Source organism: Phocoena sinus, chromosome 3 (genome assembly GCF_008692025.1).
Source record: "Phocoena sinus isolate mPhoSin1 chromosome 3, mPhoSin1.pri, whole genome shotgun sequence".
Classification (NCBI taxonomy): domain Eukaryota; kingdom Metazoa; phylum Chordata; class Mammalia; order Artiodactyla; family Phocoenidae; genus Phocoena; species Phocoena sinus.
The window spans coordinates 119,843,564-119,857,274 of record NC_045765.1 but is presented as its reverse complement, the minus strand read 5'-3'; the positions used below and the strand labels follow the sequence as shown (position 1 = coordinate 119,857,274).

The 13,711-nt window shown below is 39.5% G+C and overlaps 1 protein-coding gene across 1 annotated transcript in view; it reads left to right on the top strand.

The window, feature by feature from the left end:
- The window catches only part of MAST4 (microtubule associated serine/threonine kinase family member 4), a 572,191-nt gene that overhangs the window by 451,088 nt on the left and 107,392 nt on the right, over nucleotides 1-13,711 (top strand). The window contains 1 exon segment of the mRNA XM_032627144.1: nucleotides 6,227-6,315. Coding sequence (XP_032483035.1) covers nucleotides 6,227-6,315 — 89 coding nt within the window.

Below are 13,711 nucleotides of genomic sequence, written 5' to 3'. Positions count from 1 at the left end.
ACCAGTCTCCGTGCTGTGGCCTGCACCTGCCCCAGAGGTGGCCCCGGGCTCTGTCCACCGTCGTCTTGGCTGTTCGCCTCTGGCCAGCTCCCCTCCTGCACGCTGGCCTGCCTGCTGGTCCTGGAGCACACCTGACCAGGGCCTTTGCTCTTCCTGAATGTTCACTCCCTCCTCCTCCTGTCTTACTCAGACACCGCACCCCCCTTCCCCCCACACCACGAGGCTCTCCCTAACCATCTGTTTAAGATTGTGATTTCCTGCATCCGTGCTCCATGTCCTACCCTCTGCGTCATTGTTCTCCATCGCCATCCCTCGTACTACAAACGTCATCACCATCTCCCATACCATCTCACTAGTTTATTATGTTTATTATCTGCTTCCTTCTCTAGAATACAGGTCTCTAGAGGACAGCAGGGATATTTGTTTGTTTAGAGTAGTACCTAGCATGTATTAGGAACTCGAAAAGTAATTTGTTGAATGAATCAGTGGAACCTTGCGGGGAGCCCTGATTTCTTGGGCCATAGGGAAGACATCGGCAGTGTCATAACTTCACCTAAATAACAGAGTATGTCACGGACACGAATATTAATGCTTTGCTTCCTGTTGCCTTCCGAGGGGCACTAAAGCTTATCCAGCCAGCTACCAGCTGTGGCCTCGTTGTGCTCTACAGGAAAGGGGGTAGAGCTGTAGACAAGAGGCCCAGAGGAAGGGTAGATTGATTTACATATGAAAGACAAAAAAGTTATTTCTGGAGAAGACAATAGTATGAAGACAGACATGGAGAGAAGGGCAAGGCAGCATCTGAAGGAATTAAGGATTTGGGGGAGAAGTATCCAAAGAAAATTGTAAGGAAGACTTGCTTTATGTTGCATGATAATAATTTTTCTTTCAAATTCAGTCTCGAAGATACTTTTCAAGGCTTTTACAGTCAGATTTGCAAATACACAGAGGCCTAGATAGTTAATGTTGCACAAAGAAAAGAAATGTCCATGATATACATAATTTTAGTGCATTTAATAATCCTAAAATTTGCTTCAAATGAATAATCTAAAAAAGGCGTGAATTAAACCCGTATTTATGTTGCCATGGTTAAATCTCAAAAATATAATGTCGAGTGAAAAAAAAAGTAAAAAAAGTAAAAAAAGTAAAAAACATGACTGTCGCACAAATATGAAATAAACACGTGTGAGAGATTTTATTTAACTTATCAGTGAGGACAACAGTAAGAGATTTCGAAAACCATATACATAAAATATATATATTAAAATATATATAAATGTGTATATTATATACATCTAATCAGAAATGATGAAATAAAATTTGCTAATAGATACAAAACCAGTTAATATCTCGTAGGACAATGATATTAAATGTTCGGGGTCATCTCTTTGTGGGTGGATATTAACTGTATTTGCACAAGACAAAATTCATTTACATTATTATGGACAAGAATCACTTGTATCACTACTAGTTTTCTCCAACTTAACTGCAACTCCTACAGCGTTTAAAGTAGCCTAGTCACTAGAAAGACAGTGAAAGGTGTACACCCTTATAGAACCAGATAATCCCCGGGAGGTTCACTGCACAAAGCCTTCCCAGCCACTGAAAGGACATATATATACTAAAGATTGGGAATAAACATCAGAAAATGATACCATTGTTCATTTCAGGTGGTGAGAATTGTTTGATTATTTTTCTATATTTTTAACATTTCATAAACCAAACAAAAATAATTAATGACTCCTCTAATCTGGTCTAACCCCTTCATTGTAAAGATAAGGAAACAGAAGCCTGCCTGTTTTATAACATGTTTTCAGCAATACCACATTAGCTAGACAATTTCTGCCTCCTGTTCATGCCCGGTTTCTTCCACTTCTGTCTTCCTCTTTGTTCAAGGAGTATTCAGTGTTCAGATTCTATTAAGGTATCAGGAAATAGCAGATGTTCACATTCAGTTAAAGCTATGGTCTATAATTGGCCTCCTGTACAAATTTATCAAATTTTTCATCAAGATGAATTAATAAATTATAAGCTAGCTTTTCAGAATTCCTGGAGCTCTTCTTAGGCAACTCATTGCCCCTCAGTTGTGGTCCGTCATATGTCGTACTAAATGTTGACCTTTCAAGTCGGCTGTGATTGTTAGAAATTACTGCCTGTTTGGGTTTCTCTTTCTCAGCCTGTCCTACCACGATCAGACATGATCAGTATTCATGTCCCCAAATGATTGTAATTTAAAATTAAGCTGCATTTCAGCTACTCAGAACAGTTGCAAAAAGCCACAGCCTGGTGGGCCTCACAGCTTTTACAGACCTGGTAGAGGATAATTAACAGGTTCTTGTGCCGGGAGAGATGTGACAGATCCAGGTGTGAGGCTTTTACAGGTCCCACCACACCCTTCATACAGAGCTCTGAGCATAAGGACAATCTAGGCAGGAATAGAATATGGATGCTTTGGACCAAAAATCCATGCACCTCCTTCCCCTCCCCTCCCCTCCCTCAGCTAGTAGCCCACGTTCCTTTGTCCCTCACTCTGATCAGGCCTGACTTACACGATGAAATGCGTGATCTGTCTCCTTATCCTCCTGACAAATGGAAGGTGCTATTGGCAATCGTTAGGAGATGGGGAAGCTCCTTGTGAAACTGCTTTGGTGAGCGGGAACAGTGAACTCAGGGAGCAGAGTGGCACCCTGTGTGATCCCAGGTCACCTGCCTGAGCCAAAACACCATGCCAACAAATAAACCACTTCCCGGTGGTGGCTTCCTGTCATGCTAAAGCGTCTCCAACCGAGTGCCCATCCAACTGTGACGTTCTTCTCACAGAGCGTTCTGTCCCCACCTGCCTTGCCTCCCAGCCCTCAGGGGCCAGACAGTCCTACTGACTCAGAAGTACTGTCATTGCCTTTCACCCTCCCATTCTTCTCAGATCCCAGGTCCATAGTCAGCAGTACTTATTGTACTCTGTGTGTGTGTGTGTGTGTGTGTGTGTTTTCTGTTGGTAGGTGGATCTTTCTAGGCAGGAACCAAAGGAATGAGGTAACAAGGAAAGCTCACTTAGCACCGTCAGCCCCTGTTCTAATCCATCGTTTACCTTTGCCTTTGTCTCAAGTTATATGTGGCTATCTTCTTGGGCTAAATTCAGATTTTGCAAGTAAAGAATCTGTGCCATTGTGTCACCTTGTCAACTGAGAGAACAAACTGAGCATGTCATCATAGGCTGTGTCCCCATGTGTTTTTTCAACTGGGTGGCATGAAGAGGAGCAGGTCCTTTGTGGGCAGTGGTTGTTCCTGGGTTCAGCTTTCAGAATCAAGCGCGGGCAGGGTGGATGGTTTCCATTTCTTCTTAAAGAGTGAAGCAGAAAGATTGCATGTGGGGGATGGATAGCTGGAACTTGAATTCATAACTGTTCTTTAGTTTCACTTTTTTTTTACGTGGGCCTCTCACTGTTGTGGCCTCTCCCGTTGCGGAGCACAGGCTCCGGACGCGCAGGCTCAGCGGCCATGGCTCACGGGCCCAGCCGATCCGCAGCATGTGGGATCCTCCCCGGACCGGGGCACGAACCCGCGTCCCCTGCATCGGCAGGCGGACTCTCAACCACTGCGTCACCAGGGAAGCCCTCGACATTTCTTTTTGAGTTTTTTTTTTTTTTTAATCACATCTTTTAAATCACATCAGTACTTTCCACCCTTTTTTTTTTTTTGGTAGGCTTTAAATACCTGATACAGTTGTGAGAATTTTTTGTTTGTGTTTCTCTTTGTTTTAAATACAAATTGTTGGCTACTTAGCTTGTTGTGGTAATGTACTAGTCATTCTATATGTTTCTTAGGAAAATTCTATTAAAATGTTTTTTAAAAATATTTTCTAAATTTTAGCTTTGTCAGCGTATTTCACTGATATTCTTATGTAAGATATTCATTAGGCTACTGTTTCTATTGATATATATTTCTTATTTATTTGAAAAATTAATAAATGAATGTCAATAGGAAATTTTCATAAATGATTTAGATCAAATACTAAATGTAAAAACTAATACAAATAGCCATTTTTGTATAAGTTAACCTGTATTACAATTAACTTGCTCAAATTAGCAAATAACTTTGCTGAGAGTTCCAGGATATAAATCTGTCATTTATAATTTCTCTTATTAACATCAGCAAGTTGATATATTTAATATTCCTATGTTAAAATTAAAGGAGACATTAATTTGAATTAACACTAAATACATTGTACAATTTTTTAAAAACACAATCACACGATCTGACTTAATGGTTATGAATGGTTATGAATTTAATAGGCCAAATTATGGTTCTTGATAGATGAGTTGATAATACCACATTCCACCTTCATAATTATCAAGGGTCTATTCTTTTTTTTTTTTTTTTTTACTGTGTTGGGTCTTCGTTTCTGTGTGAGGGCTTTCTCTAGTTGTGGCAAATGGGGGCCACTCTTCATCGCGATGCGCGGGCCTCTTACTATCGCGGCCTCTCTTGTTGCGAAGCGCAGGCTCAGTAGTTGTGGCTCACGGGCCCAGCTGCTCCGTGGCATGTGGGATCCTCCCAGACCAGGGCTCGAACCTGTGTCCCCTGCATTAGCAGCCAGATTCTCAACCGCTGGGCCACCAGGGAAGCCCAAGGGTCTATCCTTATTCAACAACTTCTTTAAGGCTAAGTAAACATGATCTTAATTAAACTCACAGATAATGCTAGGGGGTGTTGATTGCTCCAGTAAGGAAAATAAAATGATGCAGCCTGACCTTAAGAAATTATAAATATGGGAATGTTGACAAATGATAATAAGCAGCAAACATCTAAGAGAGAGGATTGGTTCCCAAGTCAATATTGGAGAAAGAAATTTGGTTTGGTTTTGAAATGTGTTGTTTAAATAGTATTTAGAAATGTTCCTTTCAATTTTTTTTTTTTTTTTTTTTTTTTTGGCGGTACGTGGGCCTCTCACTGTTGTGGCCTCTCCTGTTGCGGAGCACAGGCTTCGGACACGCAGGCTCAGCGGCCATGGCCCACGGACCTAGCCGTTCCGCGGCATGTGAGATCTTCCCGGACCGGGGCACGACCCCGCGTCCCCTGCATCGGCAGGCGGACTCCCAACCACTGCGCCACCAGGGAAGCCCCCTTACAAATATTTTATACAAATTCTCAATTATGTTCACTATATGTTATTTAAAAGTTAGGTGAAAATTCCTGTTTCAAGAATGCTGTAACAGGTATATTCTGAATTAAGAAGACATTACAATAAATCTTTAATGGTGGATAAGGGCACCAAGTGTAGGAGGATGGAATCATAGTGCCCTGAACCTTATTACAGGTGAATTCAGTGAGGTAACGTGCTGGTTTGTATTATCCTTTTCTAACCACTATACTGATTGTGAAGTACTAGTCTGTACTGAAGAAAAGCAAATGAAAGTAAGATAACATCCACTTCATCATCAACCAGTTTTGCATTTGTGTTATTCTTTGAGGCTTGTGAAAGTTACTTTGGAATCAAATTAGCTATTTTTTAACTTTCTAGTAGCAGAAACAGGAAAAAATAGTTACCCTGTGCTCATATGTAGCAATTTATTTCTACTCACTGGGTACCAGGATAAAAAACAGTAGGTAGCGTGCCTGTGAGAAAAGGCCTTCGTTGTCATTTTAATACAAACTGGAATCTGTTTCTATGATTCCAAAATATTTACCTTAATACTGAATGTAGTATGAAGATGAAAAATGAATGAGTAGTGAAATGCATTTATCTTAGGCATTGGCTGTTCTATTGACAAAAGGCACAACTATGAAATTTGTCTAAATAATTAGATTTTCAATTAGTGCCTCATTGTAAGATTAATGTCATTGTTCTTCATTGCGTGTAATTTTGTATTAGAAATTTCATGTCAGCAAAGATGCTACCTGTGGTTTGCTGATTTGAATCCTTAATTTATCACTTGTGTGTATGGCTTATCACATATTTGCAGTCAAGAGCCAAAAGAAAGGCATTTGATGATAACTTTGTGGTGAGGAATGTTGATGGTGTTATATATGATACGAATACATTATATTTTCTAATATTCAGGAAACAGCCACCCTTCAAATATTAGTGAGTGCATATTGACTTGCAAAAATTTTAGAAATAACATGTGCGGATAGATCGTTCAACCTAAGCTATGTCTACTTTGAACATACTTGAACGTTATTATTATTATTGCTTTTAAAACTGGTTTTCCTTTCCTTTGGACAGTTGCCGAACCAGCAACCGGAAAAGCTTGATAGGTAATGGGCAGCCCCCAGCACTGCCTCGGCCTCACTCACCTCTCTCTGCTCATGCAGGTAATGAAATACCTCTTCTTGAGTTCTGTTTTACTTCGTCTTGCTAGTTTTTAAAATACAGGCACTTGGAAATTTAGATGCGTCTCCCCACCTTGTTATCTTGGTTTCCCTGTAGCTTTGTCACTAAGTTGTTCTTTCTCATCAGTCAGCCCAAACCTTAGCCTCTCTTTGAGCTCTTGGATCTGAAAGGGAGAAATCCTTTTTATATGGGGTCCTATCCCAGTTATTTTTTTTTCCTCCACATCTGAATTTGTGGATGATGCAAGTCACGCTCCCATGTTAGGATTTCCTTTGGGAAACGTGGCCGTGACAGTTCACGTGAAGAGGGTTAGTGTCAAGAACTATAAGGGAGGAAAAATATCTTTTCCCTCTCCCCTTCTAACTTCTCCACTGGGGACCCAGTAACCAGAGACAGATTAACAAAGGAAAAGCATACACATTTATTTAACATACGTTTTACGGGACATGGGAGCATTCATGAGGAAATGAAAACCCAAAGGAACGGTTAAATTGGGATTGTTTTTACAGTAGTTTGGTGAAGAGAAGGGAGTTGTGCAAAGACGTATAGGACAAAGGTGAGCTAATTGTAGTAAACTGGGGGAAAGTTAGCAAGGACTGTTTGTTCAGATTCTTCTGTGTCCCTTTTCTTCAGAGATAAGAAGGCTCCTTTCCTCCAGGTGTAGGGAGGGTGGCTCTCACAAGAAGGTTTTATGACCTGCGTACGTGGCAGGTCAGAAAGCCCTTCCTGCACATGCTGTTTCTCAAATCCCTTCACCTTAAAGTAGTCAATGTGCCAGTGCGCCATATTTTGGGGTCTCATGTCCTAAAGTGCATCAAAACTATTCAGCATTTTTCTCCCTAAAGTTGAACTTATCTATTGTATATATTAGCTAGCACGAACAATGCTGCTCTGAGCAGTCTAGAACATGTCTCCTCTTGTAATGTGGGCAAGAGTTTATCTAAAGTTTTACCTGACAGTGGTGTATATATAACTTATCTTTACATCCAGAACCACTGTGGGGACAAAGAAGATTCAAGAGGTGAGACTCTTGGCCTCAAGAACTACTTAGAAGGATGGTAGAACCATATTACAAAAACTATGCAATGAAGACTGCTTTGTGTGTCTTTTGTTTGTTTGTTTGAATTCTATCTAAGATGGTGCAAAGAAGAGAAGGGTTAATTCCAATCAGGAAAGTTTGGGAGATGTTGAAGGAGCTACTTGCTCATGATGTTGAAGGATGAACAAGACTTTGGCAGGGGTGAGAGATGGGGGAATTTCTAGTGTGTGGCTACTGTGGGATGTACATGCTTGATTGTACAAGAATGTAAAGGTGAAAAGAGAGATGAAAGTCAGAAAGTAAAATGAATTTTGACTTTGAGTGCCCTTCACAGATTTTGAGGAGGATCTGTAGGAAGATGTGTTCGAGATATGGAAGATGATGGGGTGAAAGGATGAGTGTTTAAGCCCTACCTCTGTTACACTCTTGTAGAAACTGTCACACGATAGACTTTCAGGTGGTGTTGACTTATAAACTAGGCTATGACTGGCCCCCGGAAAGCAGTCCTTTCGCTTAGGGGGGTGCTCTCCAGCTGAGGGTGGAAGTTATCTAAACATGTTTGGGGATAAGACGGGACAGAGAGAGAGAGAGAGAGAGAGAGACGTCGTTGCCCCTTTGGAATAAATTTTATTTTCCTCATAGTAATAAATAAAAGATGGTAAAGTTAAAAAGGCAAAGGACAAATTCATAAAATTATGATACTGTATGTAGTAAGACCACTGAAGTCCAGAAATGCCACTCGGAGGGAAAACTTTAGAGAAACTCCTACACATACATGCAAGAAGGTGTGCTCTAGACTGCTCATAGTGGCATCATTTGTAATAGTTAGACGTTTGAAGCAGTGTGGCCCAAATGTCTATCAGCTGGAAAGTAGATAAATGAACTGTGGCATAGTTATCTACGGAACACCGTGCGCCTAGAAAACAAATGAACTAGCATTCAAAGACAGTGTTGGGCAACAAAAGCAAGTTGCAAAAGAATCGTACTTAAACCATACATGTAAGGTTAACGTGATGCTACGTGCAACGTTTTGTTTAGGAATACACACACATACACATATAAATATGTATCTGTGTATGTACATTTATAGTAAGAGTCTGAAGGAAAATGTGGTCATTTTAAAGACCCATTTTGTGTTAGTAGTTACGTCTGAGAAAGTGTCAGGGGGTATAATTGTGGAGAGGGGTAAGCAGTTGGCAATGTTATATTTCCAAAGCTGAATGATGAATACACAACTATTTATATCATTACCTTTATACTTTGGAGATATTTATTACATCATTGTCATAATAGTGAAAGCTGACCGTAGGGTCAAGCAAGGCCAAATACTTCACTCAGCGGCTGAAATTATATCTTTGTCTTATCTTTTCATTCCTCTGTCAGAGTGCCCAGCAGTATATACAAGGTGCTAAGTATATGATAAATTTTATTTCTTACACATAATTCCGTTGTGATTTAAAAAAGTTAATCCTACTCCTCTTTGTAGTGTTCTGTAGTAATTGCATCATACTTGATGTGCCTGTCGATTAGTCTTTTACTGCCATTATTTTCTTCAGTTCTAATATTGAGATTAAAGAAAGTGTAGTTAAGACTTTAATGATCCTTTTAATTATTATTTGTTTCTCTATGGAGAATTCTTTTTCCCTCAAAACATAATTTTGTATTTAATCGGAGGAATGGGCAAAGAGAAGCCTGTCTTTCAGGTTCCGAGAGCATTTTCCCTTATGTTATGGAGGAACATAACAGGTTGTTACTCACTCATAAGCTGTAGAAAAGTCTGTCGACTTTTTGTGAGAAATGGCATTTATCACAGTCTGGTAGCTTCCTATTTCTATATACAAGAAGAATAAAATGTAAATTAAATAAAGGACCTGTCCTCACATCTTGATAATGCGAAACGCTTTCTCACTCACTGCGTCTCTTACCTCTTCCTATTGCTACATTCTCTACTGCGTATGGTACACAGAGGCCAGGAGGACAGTTCCTTGATGTCCCCATGAAAAACAAGAGAAAGAATAAGTGCCGTCTCTCAGTGCTTAGTCACCCAGGAGATACACTTTCTGTTTTTCTTAGGTAGGGATTATGTGAGTCAGGACACGCATTACTAGCATGAATTTATACCCATTGAATGAATCGGTAGGAATGAGAACATTAATTTATTTGTGTAGATATGTCAGTGGTACCCTGAGGAAGAAGAGATACTGGCCTCATGTTCTGGAGCTTATCTCCACAGACAAAATAGTGTTTGTTGACAGCCAGGCATTCCTAAATGAACCATGAACAGGTCAGTCCCATTAGAAAAAAAAAAAAAGAAAGGTAAAAATCACAGGCTCCTAGTTCTAAGCATGAAATTTAATCCAGAAGCCCCAAAGGAAAGACTAGTATCTCTCTCCTAAAATGAAAAATTCTGTGTAATAAACAAAATCAAAAGAAAACAAAGTGTGAAAAATATTTTTATGCCCATAACTGACAAACATCTGATTGCCTTAATATACAAAAAGCTTGTGTAAATTGATATGAAAATGGTGAATGCACCAGGAGAGAAATGGGGAAAGGATGTAAAAGGCGTATCATAGAAAAAAATTAAATTGGCCAACAAAAATGTTTGAAATGATGATTCATTGCAATCATAAAAGAAATATAAACCAGAATAATGAGACACTATTGTTCACCTAGCATGTTGTCAAAATTTTTGTAAAAGTGATAGAATCCAATGATAGTAAGGTTGTGGAGAAACAGTCCCTCTCACATCACATAAGTGTTGATGTGAATTGGTACCACGCTTTTGGTTAGTTGGCAGTATCAGTTAAAATTTCAGCCGCATTTACCCTTTCACCCAGCAAATCCATCTCTAGGAATTTATCTTACTGATATCTCACAGAATAACAGAAAACAATAAATCTAACATTGCTGTAACTAGCAAATGGACACTTAAGTTGTTACCACTTTATGATTTAACATGCCCTTCATTAAGCAGCTGGTTTAGTAGCAAATAATTCAGGTATGTGATCCAAGACTGCATGTTTGTTACAAAGAATGAGGTAGGCTTTTATGTTCTGATTTAGAAAGCTGCCCAAGATAGACTGTTCAGCAAAAAAAGACGTTGTGTAATTTTATATATGTGTGTGTGTGTTTGAGTGCGTATAGACGTGCGTAAATACTTGTATATTCATAAGGAGTTTTTGGAAAGAGAAAGTTAGCAGTGTTTATCTTTGGAGAATAGGAAAGTAGGGAAATTAGTGTGTAGTGGTTTTATAATAAAATAAGGCTCTAAAAATAAAACCGGTAAAGGAAACAAAATAATACCTACTTACTATGCAATAAATTACCAAAAATTTAGTGGCTTAAAACAATATCTATTTATTGATCTTACAGGTCTCTACAGGTCTAAGTAGGCTTGACGTGTTTGACTTCAGGGGAGCTCTCAAGGTATCTCAAGGCCAAAATCAAAGAAAGGTAGAAAGGATAAGCTCCTCTTTCTGTAGGAACCCTCACCTGCTTTTTCTGCTCACGGTATCATAAGGCCAGAGTCAGTGTCAGTTATTGACCTTAAAAAAAAAAAGAAAAGAAAAAGAGCTAGGTATTTTACCAGCAAAATGAGTTTATTTGGGAATAGCAGAGAATTACAGCAAACCATAGGTAAGTCCAAAAAACAGAAGAGAGGCTTTTGTTTTTACAGAAGAAAAGAGGAAGTTGGGAGGAGAGTCCAGGGTGGTAGTGGCTTCTCAGTGGCTGAGCTCTTGCTGGACTGGGAGAAATTCTTCCTTCCCCCTGCTGGGGTCTGAGTGGTAGTGTGTGAGAGCTCCCCTTTCAGGGCTTCCCCATTCCATGTAAGTTGAGGCTTTCTTTATTTTCACAGTGGGCTGGACTCTTATCTAGAGACTGGGAAAGAATCTGCTTCCAAGCTTATGCAGGTTGTGGACAGATTCAGATCCCTTCGGCTGTAGGACTGAGATCCACATTTTATCCTGGCTGTGAGCCGGAAGCTGCCCTCCTCAATCTTCAAGCTTATACTGGCACATCCAGTGATCCTCATGCTTCATATCTCTAACTTATCCTGCTATCAGTCAAAGAAAATTTTTTATTTTAAGGGGCTTATCTGATTGGGTCAGGGTTACTCAGTCTCTGTATATTAAAGTCAGGTGCTGTGGAACTTTAATTACATCTGCCAAATCCCTTCATAGTAGTACCTAGACGAGGGTTAGGATAACTGGGAGACAGGAATCGTGAGGAGACCATTTTTAGAATTCTGCCTACCACAATATCACTTCAATATTGTATTTTGATTCAAATGGTTAAAGTCTGAGCTCTAAGAGTGATACTTACAGAGGATGAGCCACAGACTAGATGTAGTCACATAACTGAGACCCACTGACTCCAAACTTCTAGAGTCCTAGAATCAAATGTTGTCCCATTGGTCAAAATACCTAACTTTTGGTGTCTTCAAAAATGGTTTTACTGGGAATTTGCAGCTGGCTACTTAGATTCATTTATACAAGGGTTTCTGAAAGGAAAGGTGGAAAAAAGTCTCACTTTCCTATTGGACAACTCTAGGAATTATTAAAGACAGGAAGTATTCTTAAACCACTAAGTATACATAACCTATTAGGTTAGTATCTACTTGGGAAAACTTGTATAAATTACTGTCTATCTATGTATCTATCTAGCTACCTGTCTATCTATCTATCTGTCATATATAGGGACCTCATTTCTGAAGGATTAGTTACCACTGTGTTTGCTGCTCTACTCACCAAGTCTCTCTTCAAAGATACAACTGAGCTAAAGGAGGCCCATCCAGGTGAAAATAATCAGAGAACTGGAGTGATTGTATGAACAATACAACTCCAAGTGGAAACTTGCAAAACTCAGAAAAGTATTGGGGTAGCACATGGGGTTAGGCAATGAAACACCCCGAATCCCACTCTTCAAAACACGCTGAGAACATTTCTATGTGCATTTCGTCATTATTTTCCCTTCTCCCCACCTCTACCCTTGTGGCCTTGGCTTAACAAACACAACTGAGAGTATAAATTAAGGTGGTTACCAAATAGAAGCTATGATACATCATGTACATTTTTCCAATAACATTTTTATCGTTTCAGCAAACTGTGCGGCCCTTCCTCTTTTGAACTTGTGTTGGCATCTCTTTTGGAGCCACTCATTGGTCTCACCACTTCACAACTTGCTCTCCTTGTATTTCTGCTATATCAGTTGTAGTTATTTAGATGTGACACTGAATAGGATGGGGGTAAAAGGCAGTGGTTTTGCAGACAGGCACGCTGATACAGAGAATTGAAAGTCAGTAGTCTAGCAGTGAAGTGGAGATAGAGAAGAAATGCACAAGGTGGAATAATAATTTCAACGAAGAGAGTCTGGGATAGAACAGGATTAGTCAACATTCCAGGGTGCCAGAGACATACGTGAGAGCATCCCTGATGTTGGCGAGGGACTTCATTATAACTCACTGCCCCAAGAACGTGACCATAAGCTTGGAAGATATGTAGCTGGGTGGTAAGAGATTTAGTAAAACCTGAAATGTTGGCACTTTGTGCCAACCAAGTCCTCAATCCACTTACCAATATCCACATGACCCTGAGCCATTTTTAAGGTATGATAAAATCTCACAAGATATTTTGCATCCTCTATTCCCATGACTCTGATCTTCAAGGCTGATATGGTTAAAAAATAAAATGTGATATTCTGATTGTAACAGTAAGCTGAGAGTTTGTAGAAAACATGAGAAATTATATGGAAATATAAATCCCCTTTAAGCTTACTATCCAAGGATAACCCTGCTGACATTTTATTATATCTCTTGTCTTTTTTCCTGTACATATTGTGTGTGTATGTGTCTGTACATGTGACTGAAATGCATATGCTACAACTTTTTCTTTACTCCACGCTTGCCAACAGTAATGTTAAAGTTTTTCAGGTTCTGTTGACAGAGGCCAAACATAATATCATAATACCTTTTCCAGTTTTATTGGGATATAATTGACATGTAACATTGTATTTAAGATGTACAACACAATGATTAAATATCTTTTTTTTTTGACTGCCACAGTAAGTCTAGTTAATGTCCATCACCTCACATAGTTACACTTTTTTTTTCTTTGTGAGGAGAACTTTTTTTTTAACATCTTTATTAGAGTATAATTGCTTTACAGTTTTGTGTTAGTTTCTGCTGTATAACAAAGTGAATCAGCTATATGCATACGTATATTCCCATATCCCCTCCCTCTTGCGTCTCCCTCCCACCCTCCCTATCCCACCCCTCTAGGTGGTCACAAAGCACTGAGCTGATCTCCCTGTGTCAGCCATGCAGCTGCTTCCCACTA